General features: G+C 49.7%; 1 protein-coding gene across 2 annotated transcripts in view; it reads right to left on the bottom strand.

The window, feature by feature from the left end:
* The window catches only part of SNX29 (sorting nexin 29), a 493130-nt gene that overhangs the window by 463702 nt on the left and 15060 nt on the right, over positions 1 to 14368 (bottom strand). For both annotated transcript variants that reach the window (XM_049638266.1, XM_049638267.1), the window contains exons 2-3: positions 10950 to 11014; positions 8690 to 8742 (exon numbers count right to left, since the gene is read on the bottom strand). In XM_049638266.1, coding sequence (XP_049494223.1) covers positions 8690 to 8742; positions 10950 to 11014 — 118 coding nt within the window. The remainder of the gene's footprint in view (positions 1 to 8689; positions 8743 to 10949; positions 11015 to 14368) is intronic.

Here is a 14368-nt window from a genome sequence, read left to right as displayed (position 1 = left end):
GTTCTGTAATTCCACGGAGGAAGGAGACGCTTCTGAGGAACAATAACGTATCTGGCCCTTGAGGTGACTTCCAGTGTCTGCTGAGTCCTTGGGCCATTATTTCCGGAAGGCAAACTATTCAAAACACACATTACAGCCTCTCCCAAGGCCAGTGTGGCTGACAGTACGTGGAATAATTTTCATGAAGCACAAGAATGGGTCTTTGTTCTGAGGGCCAAACAGAGCAGGACCGCAACTCCGACGGGAAGGGGTGAGGAGAAACGCTGCGCTCGGGAGTCTGCTGACTGCCCCACTTCCTCCTGGGGGGCTTTCGGAGGACAAAATCATGCAAGGAGCCTCGCCTGCCATTTCCTTTCATGTCCGTGGTGTCTGACGCTTTACATCTTGCTGTGTGATCTCCGAAAGATCAAACACATCTGCCTCCCACAGGCTCACGCTTTGCGATTTCGGCTATAACAGAATAACATTGTGTACAAAAGGCACACGGGCAGCGCTCTTTCCCAGACTTGAGCCATTCACAAACAGATGGGCAACTTTTGTTACATCCGAGCATGGGTAGGCTGGTTTACTTGTCCTGGGTTTGACTCCTGTTTTCCACGGGAGAGACGCCTGTTTGACAAGGGAAAACTCTATTGCTGTCGCAGCACTGGGCCCCACAGAGCAAGCCCCTGTGCCGCTCTGCTGGAGGAAGGCTAAGCCCGAAGCCTCTGTTTAGACAGGAGGAGGGGGCTGTGCTGGACACACTTTGAACCGTAGGATACTGTTGTCTTCGCAGGTCGAAAGGACCAAGTATCAGTAATTTCATTTCATCCAACCTCACATTAATACCAAACCAGGTCTCTCCCCCAGTATCACTGAGACTAGAAAAGAAAAGGCGAACCACTGAGCCATTAGGCAGCTGAGGGGAATTGAATGCCCTGACATTTAACACTTAATATTAAGTACTTTTTGGGGAAACGGTGTGTTAGGAAAACCACGAGGGGCTATAGTGTCAGAGAACAGGACCACAGTAGGAAAACAAAGTCTGTCTCCAATCCTGTTCACCACCTACAAACCACGTGACCCACCTAACCAAAGTGCATGCTCCAGAACCAATGGGTACTAGATACAAAGTCAATGCTACAAAAATGACCAGCCTCCAAGGTTTTACACCTGTAAGAGCAGGGAAATTACCCTACTCCTGCTTGCCTACCCCTCAGGGTCATTGCAAGGATCAAAGGACACCGATCACATAGACATGAACATTTTTATTTTTTGTTTATTTTTTAATGTTTATTTAATTTTTTGAGAGACAGAGAGAGAGAGAAAGAGAGAGACCGAGCACAAGGAGGGGAGGGGCAGAGAGAGGGAGACAAAGAATCCGCAGCAGGCTCCAGGCTCTGAGCTGTCAGCACAGAGCCGGATATGGGGCTCAAACTTGTGAACTGTGAGATCATGACCCGAGCCCAAGTTTGCTGCTTAACCGACTGAGCCACACAGGTGCCCCTAGACACGAACATTTTTAAACCACATGGTATTGTCACAAGAAAGCCTATCACTACAATACAGCAGCAACAGGGGACAACTGATGGGCATTATGGCCACCCTGTGTTCATTCATAACAGCCACCTTCATAACAGCACCCAGATTTCATTTGAAAGTTTACTTCTGCCTCACTGCATCCTGTCCTGGGATGGTGACCCAAGGAAACATCTTGCACTACACAAGCCAGCGGGCTCCCAGGAAGCTCCTTCAGCCAAATCCTTCTGCTGGTGGCGAGCAGGTGGTCATGTGACCTGAGACTGAGACTGGCCAGTCAGGTGTTTCCTCCCTAGACCTTCAATCTTGACCAGAATGAGAGTCACTCTGGCAGCAGCACCTTAACTGGACCAGCATTCCTGCTAAGAGACACCTCTGGGCCCCTGTGTCCAGCACAGGAGCCTTCCAAAGTTGTCTTGACTCCTTCCCATCTCCAAACCCGGCCTTCCGTCAATTCTGCAAGCCCACAACATCCTTAGCTGGAGATTCCTGTTGCTTGTTGCCCAAGAGCCTTGGCAGATACAGCTGTGTGCCAGCCTTTCAAAAGTTCCTACTGGTGGGGCGCCTGGGTGGCTCAGTCGGTTGGGCGTCCAACTTCGGCTCAGGTCATGATCTCACGATCCGTGAGTTCGAGCCCCGCGTCGGGCTCTGTGCTGACAGCTCGGAGCCTGAAGCCTGCTTCACATTCTGTGTCTCCCTCTCTCTCTGACCCTCCCCCGTTCATGCTCTGTCTCTCTCTCTCTCAAAAATAAACGTTAAAAAAAAAAAATTAAAAAAAAAAAAGTTCCTACTGGTGGGGCGCCTGGGTGGCTCAGTCGGTTGGGCGTCCAACTTTGGCTCAGGTCATGATCTCACAGTCCGTGGGTTCGAGCCCCGCGTCGGGGCTCTGGGCTGATGGCTCGGAGCCTGGAGCCTGCTTCCAATTCTGTGTCTCCCTCTCTCTCTGCCCCTCCCCTGTTCATCCTCTGTCTCTCTCTGTCTCAAAAATAAATAAACATTAAAAAAAAAAATTAAAAAAAAAAAGTTCCTACTGGTGTTCGTCCAACCAACTGGAATCTGGCTATGACCCTAAGCCAACACTCACAGTCATGCCCAGAACTTTACCTACGACAGTCCATTTTCAATGGCCTTCAAAGGTAACACTTGGCCTTTTAAGAGAAGATCCCTTCCAATTATCCATTATATCTTAGTAGTCACTTGTTCTCAGTTTCCTATAGGAGAATGACACAGAAGAGACACGTCTCGGGACGTGGGGTCTGAGAACTGTACCCAGAGTTATGTGGAAAGGAATCTTCCACCTTCGGGAACATCGAAAAGTCTCACTAATACACATTTGCCCTTCCCTTCCATCTGCAGACTAGTGCCTGCATCAGTAGACCGCATGGCAGGAGTCCCAGCTGAGTGAGGACCGTCCCCACCAGACTTCACTCCGTATGGAGTGAAATTAACACTCCGACGTGTTTGGCACTTTTAGACACAGTATCTGACTTAATCCTCCCAAATGGCAGGGCAGCTCTGATTCCAACCACCTTTTCAGATGCGTGAGTTTTCCCCACACCACCAAGCGATTCTCTGACACCAGCTGGGTGTCCTACACCTCAACTCAATTCTGACATTTTCCACCTGGAGACAGCATTAGAGACCCCACAGGTGAAGGTCTGTTCTGCAAAGAAGCTGTTGGTGTGGCTTGTCGTGCATTTCCGCCCAGAGCCGCGCACACACACAGTCATGGGGGGCTTACTAGTCGGCTTGTGCTCCGTATCCGGGCTCAGGATCAGAACTGGCCCTTCTGTCCCCGACGCCAAGAGGAATTAATTCGCCTCACCTCCTTGAGCCAGACCAGGCTGGGCCCCTGGAATGGATCAGGGAGGGCAGAGAAATATGCACACACCCAGGCTCCAGAGATTGTGAGATACAATAAGAGAAACAGAGGAAAAAACGGCTTGCTCAGGACCGCACTCGGGCAGACTTAATAAATCACATACGGGTAAGTGTAGATGTTGCCCCGGTGGGAAGACTTAGTCGGAAGTCCCACCTGAGGGGAGGGTGCTCTGCTCAGGACGCTCCATCGGGACTCCAATGGGGCTGCTCGCCGCCGGGCTCACCCAGCCAGAAGGCTGGATGTTGTGAGTACCCGATTTGATGAATTTAGCCTTTTCTGTTCTTCTCTGTATTTTTCTCCCTCTTTATGTTTACTGGAATTGTTGAATTGCTTATATTCCCTTTCCCTCATAATTAATAGAGCTTTCCTCCATGAACCAAAAGTGTGGCTATGGTGAATTAGTACTATTCAGAACAAGGTCTCAGTTCTATGAGACGCCACACATCCCCCCGCCCCGCCCCAACCCCGGTCACAAGCCCAGGCTGTCACCTGTACTTCTGCCTGACCGGCTGTGTATCTCAAACATTCCCACGGCCTCCTCCGGGGGTTAGATGAATTTGCCAGAGCGACTCACAGAACTCAGAGAAACATTTTACTTACTAGATAACCGGCTTATTATAAGAGGATGATGTGAACTCAGGAACAGCCGGGGGGAGGGCTGCGCGGGGCCAGGTAAAGGAAGAGAACACGCAACTTCCGTGCCCTCCTCAGGAGCGCCTCTCTCCCTGCACCCCTGTGTGCTCATCAACACAGGAGCTCTCAGGACCCCATCCTTTTGGGTTTGTATGAAGATTTCATGACATAGGCACAACTGATTAAATCACCAGGAGCTGGCAACTGAACTCCACCTCCAGCTCCTCACCTCTGCCCCGGGGAGGGAGGAGGGGGAGCTGCTGGGAAAGAAAGTTCCAACCATTTAATAGCGTGGCTGGTTCTCCTGGCCACCAGCCCCCAACCTTTGGGACTTTCTAAAAGTCACTGTATTCACATAACAGAAGACACCTTCATGGCTCTCATCACTTTGGAAATTCCAGGGGTTTTACAGCACAAGGCCAAGAATGGCAAAGAACAAATATGTTTCCTGTTTAAATCAAGATATCACAGTAGACCTAATTCTTGGGCTCTGAGAAGTTAGGCAGGTGGCTCAACCGCAAAGGGGAAGAGCCAGACTCGAAGCCAGGCAGTGAGAGCCAGAGCTCTCTCCCGCCAGCCTGCCCAGGGCACATCCCCAACCTCCTAGACATAGCCCTCAAGTCATGTTCTGTAATCACTGTCCCACTGGGCTATCTTCCCCAGTAGAAAGAAAGCCACCCGAAGGGTAGAAACACTCCTGAAATACTTGAGAAGGCCCCATGTCCAGCACAGAACCTGACACCAGCTAAGCATTCAGCAACTAACTGCTGAACAAATGAGTGACCCAATAAATATTTATTGAGCACTTACTATGTGCCAGGCACTGTGGACACAGTGTGCGCAAAATAGGTTTATTTCCAGCTTGTCATGCGGTTGAACAGATAAACGTAATCAATCCATCGTACCAACGCGTAATGTGAAACAGAGATTTCTAGACTCTGACAGTATTGAGCAGGGGTCACAAAGGACAACCCCTCGCAGAAAGTGTGCAGATCCATGGTACAAAGCAAGGAAAATAGCTCCAGATGATTGGGACTTTGGAGTCTGGTGGGGCAGGGGGAGAACTGCAGTCAGGGGACCTGAAGACTTCCCCGACAATTATTCAAAGGCTTTGAAAACAAACAAAACAAAACAAAACAAAACCAGAAAAGGCCAGGCCAGAGTAGCTGGAGCAAAGAGCCAGACTGTATCAGGGATGCGAGTCTTTTTCCAAAGAGCGAAGGTTCTCTATGGCAGAGTGAAGGGACGGCAACTGCATTCTTCGTAAGTCTCTCTGTGCAGAGGAAGCAGGACAAAAAGGAAGGCAGGGAGTCAGTCGATGGCAGCCATCCTATGGGGGGTGTGGTGACCGGGACAGGGTGATAGCAGGGAGCTGGAAAGCAGTGAATAATACATGTGAGGTGACCTCTGGTGCTGGGCCAATTGTCAGGGGTGGAGAAGAAAGGGGACTCATCTATCTTTCCAGACCCCACAACAAAATGTTCTTAACTGCAAGGTTAAGCTTTGTCACAACATAAGGACAATGATGCGGCCTTTCCTGTATGAAGGTGGTGCCACCTCTACCCAAACATATTGCAAAGATAAGACCAAGACTCTGATATGGAGAAGGAACCCTCAATGTGGGGGAAAAACAATTTTTTTTGATGTTCATTTATTTTTGAGAGACAGACCGTGAGCAGCAAAGGGGCAGAGAGAGAGGGAGACACAGAATCCAAAGCAGGCTCCAGGCTCCAAGCTGTCAGCACAGAGCCCGACGCGGGGCTAGAACTCACGAACTGTGAAATCATGACCTGAGCCACAGTCGGATGCTTAACCAACCGAGCCACTCAGGCGCCCCAAAACAATTTTTTTAAACACAGCTTCAAAATCAACATAATCACTAATTGTAGCCTAACACGGGAAGAATGGACTTCGGGGCCCGAGAAACTAGGGTCCCACTTTCAACTCTAACTTTCTCAGATGTCTAACCTTGGCTGCATTACTCTACTTGACAGAGTCTGTTTTCTCGTCCGTGAAGAAGGAGTAACACGACCACTCCAGACACTGTGTAGGAGACTAAGCGTCAACATGCACAAGGAGTGGCCAGTGACGTGAGAAGCAGTAACTATCGGGGCACCTGGATGGCGCAGTTGGTTAAGCATCTGACTCTTGATCTCAGCTCAGGTCACCATCTCACAGTTTGTGAGTTCAAGCCCCCCATCGGGCTCTGTGCTGATGGGGTGGAGCCTGCCAGGGATTCGGTCTCTGCTTCTCTCTGCTCCTCTGCCATGTGTGTGCATGCTCGCTCTCTCTCTCTCTCTCTCTCTCTCTCTCTCTCTCTCTCCCAAAATAAATAAGAAGCAGTAACCATTATTATTAACATAAAGCAGCACCCTCCTTTTAGCCATAAACCACAGCTCTCATTGAAGGAATTAACTTTCTAACTTCTATGAAACCTAATATTTTACCTACTAAAAACTTTAGTAGTATATTCTATTATATAAGAACACACTCATTTAACATTTAGAGATGGATTCTCTCTCTCAAGAAAAGAACAGGATAATTACGAAAATAAAAAAGTGATGGAGAAGTCCTGAGCACACACACCCTCACCCATGCACACACATGCATGCACACGCACTCACACACATATGTGTAGCTGGTCTAGGATGGGAGGGAGAATTGCATCATTAATGAATGAGCCTCCCAGATGATTCTGATGCAGGTGGACCTTGTGTCCCCAAATCAGGACCCCTGTGCTGACCAAGGCCAGGCCCCATAGTAGAGCCTCAAGAACAACTGTAAAATGCAAATCATAAAAAAAAAGAATTATTCTATATTTACACTTATTAAAACTGTATGCTATGGGGTGGAAGGACAGACAAAAAGATCAATGAAACAGAAACAGACATTGACAAGTAAGTAAATAAAAATCTCAGTAAGGATACAGCTTTTATACTCTTAAGGATAAAGCTTTTCCTCTGGCACTTTCCATGGCTATTTTATCTTCCAGGAAACGCCTACAGATTTACGTCCGTTTTACTTACTGCTTATGAGTACTCTGCTGGGAAGGAGAGAGGTCAGGACCCAGGGCCTGCCTGCTGTCTCCATGTTCACAGTCAAGGCACAAAAGCATTCATAAACCAGTTATTACAATGCAACATGGCAAGTTCTGTAATAACAATAATTTCATCTACTGAAACAAAAGAGAACTGAAACAATAAATCAGTCTAATGATCTGATGCCACAACCACATACTAAGAACCAAATGTGCGACAGGCACAAAATGTCTGTGCAAAAGAGAGATACACACTAGAGGAGTCGCCCCTCGGCCCTCAAAGCTCACAAGCCTCGTGGTGCCACAGATTAAACAGCTGACTACGATACGATGCCGTGCACGCGCTCACCCAGTCGCTCACCCTGACGGGTCTTTCCTAAGCACCTTCTACACGCTTCCAGGCATCAGACTTACATCAGTGATCAAGACAGCAAACATCCCTGTCTGCACAAAGCTGACATGACCACACCCAGAGACAGAAACCAACAAAATAAACAAGCCTAACATACAGTCTGTCAGCTGGTGGTAAGTGCCAGGGAGAAAAACCAGGTGAAGGAGAGACAGGATACGGGAGGGGTACAGTGTTAAACCTCCACCAGTTTCAAATAGTCCCTGCAGCTCTATGACAATGTGGCGCTATGCGCTTTGCTCCGGCTGATAAAGTGTGTCACAGACACAGGTCTGAAAGGACAGACCAGGCACGAGCTCTGCTGGGTGGGCTGGGGTGAGTGGGCCGGGCCACGGCCAGTCTCCGGAATGACATGAGCACCGAGCAAGCGAGTTCCCTCATTTCCCTTCCTTTGCGGGGAATGTTCCTCCCGCCACCATGAATCACTGAATGACTTCACAAAGCAAATGCCTGTGTGTCTCTTACCTTTGCCAAAACATTCCCATCTCCTCCCAGGCAACGTGAGAAGCTTACACAATTATGTCAGTCCTTCCCGGGTCAGGAAAGTCAATGCCAATTTTGGGGCTTCTTTTATATATATATACATATATATATATATATATATATATATATATATATATGTATGTATGTATATATATATAAAGGAAACAAGCAATCACAGTATAAAATATGAAGACCAACAGAAAGTATAAAGATTCCCAATATTCCCAATATTCTTAGACCCAGGATTACCTGTGTTCACATTCTGGTATGTTCTTCTCCAGAGTGGTGGTTTAACATAGCTAGCATCACTCTGCATTGACATAACTTTATATCCTGGTCTTTTCGTTTTAACTACATAATTTGTAAATTACTACATGTGCATTCCTCTGCTTCAAGTCAATGCTGTGTGGACATCAATTTAATGGCTATGTGACATTCTGTTCTACTGATGCTCTGCTTAGATTTCTGACTTGCCATCATTATCAATTACCCTGAAAATAACCTTATGCAGAAAGGTATTTCAAACAATTTCCTCAGAACGGACTACCAGAAGGAGTAGTACAGGAAGCCGCGAATACGCGACAGGAGCTGTCACTGCGTAGGTGGTCCACAGCTTACCCAAGCTGAATCACCGCACCTCTCGGCTGCAGAGACAACACAGAAGCGACTCAGCTCTGGCCGCCTTTTTGGTCTTGACAGTAGATGGTTTTAGAAGCGACACGTTTACCTGCTGTCGGAATCCGAGGCGATCTCCTTTCTCCCTCCAAAGCGGATCTGGCACTGCACGGAAAAAGAAGCCGCTGAGATTAGCGGTTGGGATGGGACACTCAAACGTCACAAACAGCCCACACAGGCCTTCGGGGTCATGGGACACACAGGGCCAGAAACTCCAGGTACCGAGTCGGGGTGTCCCCTTGTCCCAGGTGTCAAGCCAAGACGTGAGGCAGCCTTCCAGCCGCCACCTACTGAAGCCTTTATCTCCCACTTGCACAGAAGGAAGGCGTGTGGGAAAACAGTGCTAAGAGGAAAACTGAAGTACACAGCCTTGTGCAGATTTTCTAGGAAGCTTCTGTATGTCAGCAGCTGACTGTCTGAACACAGAGCTCCCCACAGGCGACAATTAATACTTACACAAATCTGTGGTGATGGGTGCCTTTGGAAAGGGCCCCAGAGTTGTTATGACTGGCTAGGAAATTATGGCAGCATGATTCAAGCCTCAAACATGTCATCTGGTTGTGCCGAATGACAATTCACCCAGGGTGGATACAGATAAAAGCAAACCATTCTTTCTTTTCTAATTGTGGTAAAATATAGATAATGTAAAATTCACCATCTTAACCATTTTTAGTTATACCATTCAATTCACAATATCGCACAGCCATCAGCCAGCCACTCTCTCCCCTGTGGGGAGCAGGCTCGCAAGATTCCAGAACTTATTCATCCAAAGAATGAATGCATTAATGAATTTAAATGATGTATTTGTCAAAACACGTGGAACTGCAGAGTTAAAATTAGTGTATTTTATTGCATGCCTCAATTATACGTCAGTAAGATTGATTTTTAAAAACCATATGTACACTTTCACCCACTGAAATATTTAACAACAATAATAACAGCAGCTCTGGGCATCAGCTCCCATTTATTTCTGTTTAACGGCTACACTTAAAGTGGTGCCAGGGGCGCCTGGGTGAAATCAGTCGGCTGAGCACTGAACGCTTGATTTCGGCTCAGGTCATGATCTCCAGGTCCGTGAGTTCAAGCCCCGCGTTGGGCTCTGCACCCTCCCCTCAAAATAAATACACTTAAATATATAGATGTAAAGTGGTTCCACTTGCCTCTTCATTTTCCTTATATTTCCCACTTGTGGAATAAAAGAAATGAGTAATGTGGGCTCCGTTGCTGTGGCCCAGGCGCTGGGCCCTGTACCTACGCTAACGAATGCGGTTCCCTCCACAGCGCTCTGGAGAGCGGTGACCCGATGACAGAGAAGCGGGCTGCTCAGAGAGGCTGGATGAGAGGCCCCGGCACACACAGCTTGGAGGCAGTGAAGCTGGTATTCGACTCCAGCGGCACCTGAGCCTGTGTCCCCTCCACCACGCACCACACCAGGACGCCTGGAGGCCGGGGAGACGCCAGGTTCTCTGGGCTCAGTCCCACGCTCGACACACATCTCTCCAGAAGCACTTCTCGCCCTACCTGGCTCTTAACATGCATGTAACTGTCAGTCGCCTTTCCAAAATGTGAGCTACCTGGAGGTCAGGGTCGGATCCTCACTTTGCTACTTATTACCTGTAACTCCCGGAGCAAAGTATTGGACCTCTCGGAGCTTCAGTTTCCTTGTGGGTAAACTGGAAACAACTGCACGAACTGCCTCAGAGGCTGGTGGGAAGGATTCAACGGGGAGCGCTTAGCCGGGGGCCTGGGACGTGACGAGCGTGCACTAAATGATGCACGTGTGACTCACGCAGGCCAGGCCGGCACGCTGACGCCAGCCTAAACCAAAGCTTGCTTCCAGGCCCGGCCAAAAGCCGGACGCCAAAAGCGGCACCGAGGAGAGCCCTCCGGGAGGGCCCACCGGACCCTGGGAGGGGTCCCTCCAGGAGGGCCCATCCTTCCTCCTGTCTGCCTCTGCTCTTGTGCCCGGGGTGGGGGGGCGGAGCTAACTCCAACCACCACCTCAGCTCCCGGAAGCATTGCCATCAAACTGCCTGGAGGGAGACTTCAAAACCAACACCAACGCTCCTCCCACGGGGACGTCACGAAGGACGGGGGCCTCCAAAGGTATCAGAAAGTCAGGACGCGGGCGCCCCTCCCTCGCTGCTTCGGACTGCCTGACCTGCCCTATCGTTTCCTGGGGAACACGGCCAGCCTCACTGCTCCCGGAAAGTGGGAGTAAGTCCGCGCACGTGGAAGGGCAGAGATGACCCCATGTGAACTGCCTGGCACCGTTACTCGACCTCAGAGGCAAATGCGAGATTCCCTCTTACCTGTTTCACTGCATCCAGGAGTCGCTCCAGCAGAAACTGTCTTTTCAAGTCATTGTTCTGTGATCCTAAAATGCAACAAGGCGTCATTAGTTCTGTTGCACGTAAGCCTTTTATCGAGACTTTCTGCCACGTGGTGTAGGGCTGTCCCCACCTAGCATCAGCCGCCTCTGCGAGAACAAGACCAGGTACCCATAACCTACATCATTACAATGGAGTCTGGCCATCTGCCTGTTAGGCATCACAGGAAAGCAGCTGAACTAGTATTCCCCGAAGTTGAAGAACGTGTCCAGCATAGTCTAACCCAGGGTTACCCCACCTTGGCGCTTCTAACGTTTGGGCCGGATCATTCTCTGTGGTGGGGCTGCCCTGTGAACGGCAGGGTGTCAGGAGCATCCCTGGCCTCCAGCCACCAGGTACCGAGTGCACGACACACGCACATACACACACCCTGGTTGTGGCAACAAAAGTGTCTCCGGATGTTAGCAAATGTCCTCCGGGAACAAACTGCCCCCCCAGGTGAGAACCCACAGTGTAACTATAATGGAGGTTCCCTAGTATGGCAGGCACTGCCCACTGGCTGGCCTCACTCTCTCCGGCATCCTTTCCCCAGGCCACCTCCTGCGGTACAAGCTGCAAAACCAAATTACTCCTTTTCTCGGCCTCTTTTGGAAGGCTGGCCTTAGAAAGCAGAGGGCCGTGGGCAGTGGGGAAACCACGCCTTCCTGATCAAAGAACAGATGGTAATCGCTTCACTCCTCCTTCCATCCTTCATGCCTTCACCATAAACACCCTGGGGGGAGCCAGAGCATCACCGGGCAGCCATGAAGCAACAAGCTTGGGAGGAAGGTCAAGGGAATCACAGAGACTCCAGCCCTGATGCCATTTCACTGCTGAACCAATACCAGAAATCTCCCACCTCTCACACAGCAAATAACCCTGTTTGCTCAAACCGCTCTATGCCGGGCTGTTACTTGCAGCCAAAAGCATTCCTAACCAATGCACGTAGTGTGTGCTCAACTTCCTTTTATGAGGGTCAAAGGCAGGCACACTTTAAAGCACCAAGCAGAACCCTGTCAGAGCTACATCTGCGGTCCCTTGCGAGGCCCAGGGACCCCAATCAACAGAGACACGGCTACGTACTGTGACGCACCAAACACAGAACACAGTCATTTCAAACGAGACTCAAATTCAGAGGTACAAGAGCAGATGCCCCCCGCCATAAGCCTGGAAGTATCACCAAGCTGCTTCTCTCTTGGGCAACTCAACACGGGCTTCACCAGGGAGTACCAGCTGGGCATCACCCCACAGACGGTCAGCGATTCATCCAAATCATGCCAGGGCCACTGGGCTGACCACCACCGTGACCGTGTGTGGAGTACTTCCTGCGTGCCAGCCGCTACACTCAGTGCTCGGCATGATCACACCCTGTAATTTCCACAACCACCCTGCAACCAAGGGATCGGGATCCCCCCCCCCCACCACCACCACACCACAGACGGGGAAGGTGAAGCTCAGGGAGAATAGCATTGTGCGCGATGCACTCAGTACTAATCTAACTTCTACCGTGTGCCAGGCAGTGTCCCAAGTGCTGGGGACACAGGAGTTAAGTGGTAGACAAGAGCCATCTTCTCACGGAGCAAAACTTCTATTAGGGAAGAAACCCAGAGCACCTAAGTAAACCTACAATGGGAGGACGTCAGAGAGTCATAGGCGAAAGAAAAGCAGATGGGTGATGAGACAGGGAGGAAGCAAGAGGCCCCGGCGGCCGGGGTGGCGATGGAAGGCCTCTCCACCCAGCCGACAGGTGAGCTGAGCCCTGTATGGGGACCAGGAGCAAGCCTGGAGAGCTACGGCAGACCAGCATTCCAGGCAGAGCAGGCTGCCAGGGTAGATGCCCAGAGGCAGGAACAAGCTTGGTTTCTAGTCTTCCAGGATCAGAAGGAAATCAGCTGTGACTTGAGCAAAAAGCCAAAAGGAGGAAGTAAAGAGGAGACAGCAGGCAGGAGCCAGTTACAAAGGGCCTCGCGGACCAAAATCACAGGCTTGGGGTAGGTTTTGTTCTCATCTGAATACCACTTGGTGGAACTGTAACCCTCAGTCAAGACCATGCCCTTCCAGAGTCTATGTCCAGGCCACCACACAAGGCTGCTGCCTCACTCCAGACCCAGAGATACAGCCAGTCACGGACACACGGTGATACAACTGACTTCCCGAACTCTGCCACTGTTATTTTTTCTGGAGGGCTCTGAGAAAGGATGGCCTCCATGTCATTCCCACCTCACAAGGCCATGATGAAGCATCATTCAGGACGCCTGAAGATGCCACCTGCCCAAGACCCCCCAAACAGCTCTCTTGATACCTGTGTCTGTCAATAAATCCTACTCTTTGTTTAACATGTTTGGCTCCCGCTCTTCTCTAACGCCAGGATGGACAAGTCGGGCTCTCCTTCTTCCTTCTTCCAAGTACTGCATCCAACAACGCTACCTGGCCTTGGGCAGTGCCAGCTGGAAACTCGACAAGGCTTTCCACCCTGAAATGCCCTTGCCATTTTCTTTTATCATAAAAGTAATTTATGTGATAGAATTAGCATATGACCCATCTATTCCACATCTGGATAGACACCCAAAAGAATTGAAAGCAGGGTCTCGAAGAGATACTTGTACACCCATGTTCACAGCAGCATCACTCACAGTGGCTGAAATGTGAAACAGCCCAAGTGTCGATCGACAGATAAAGGGATAAGCGAAATGTGGCCTATCTACACAATGCATTATTATTCAGTTGCAAAAAGGAAGGAAATTCTGCAATCTGCTAGATGGATGAATCTCGAGGACATTATGCTAAGTCCCCAAAAAGATAAATACTGCAGGGTGCCTGGGTGGCTCAGTCGGTTGAGCGTCCAAATTCAGCACAGGTCATGATCCCGCAGGTCATGGGTGGGAGCCCCGCATCAGGCTCTGTGCTGGCAGCTCAGAGCCTGGAGCCTGCTTCGGGTTCTGCGTCTCCCTCTCTCTGCCCCTCCCTCACTCATGCATGTGCACGTGCGCACACTCTCTCTTTCAAAAATAAATATTAAAAAGGGGCGCCTGGGTGGCTCAGTCGGTTAAGTGTCCAACTTCGGCTCAGGTCATGATCTCGTGGTCTGTGAGTTCGAGCCCCACAACGGGCTCTGTGCTGGCAGCTCAGATTCTGTGTCAGATTCTGTTTCAGATTCTGTGTCTCCCTCTCTCTCCGACCCTCCCCCACTCATGCTCTGTCTCTCTCTGTCTCAAAAATAAATAAACGTGGAAAAAGAAATTTAAAGAGAAGTGGTTATGATGGTGAATTTTGTTATGTGTATTTTACCACAGTAAAAAACAAATCAGGAGAAAAAAATGTGCCAAGAAAATAAAAATCTCCATCATCTTGCTACTGGTCAT

This window comes from Panthera uncia, chromosome E3 (genome assembly GCF_023721935.1).
Source record: "Panthera uncia isolate 11264 chromosome E3, Puncia_PCG_1.0, whole genome shotgun sequence".
NCBI classification, from domain to species: Eukaryota; Metazoa; Chordata; class Mammalia; order Carnivora; family Felidae; genus Panthera; species Panthera uncia.
Note: the sequence above shows the minus strand (reverse complement) of the source record. Positions and strands in the feature narration are given on the sequence as shown.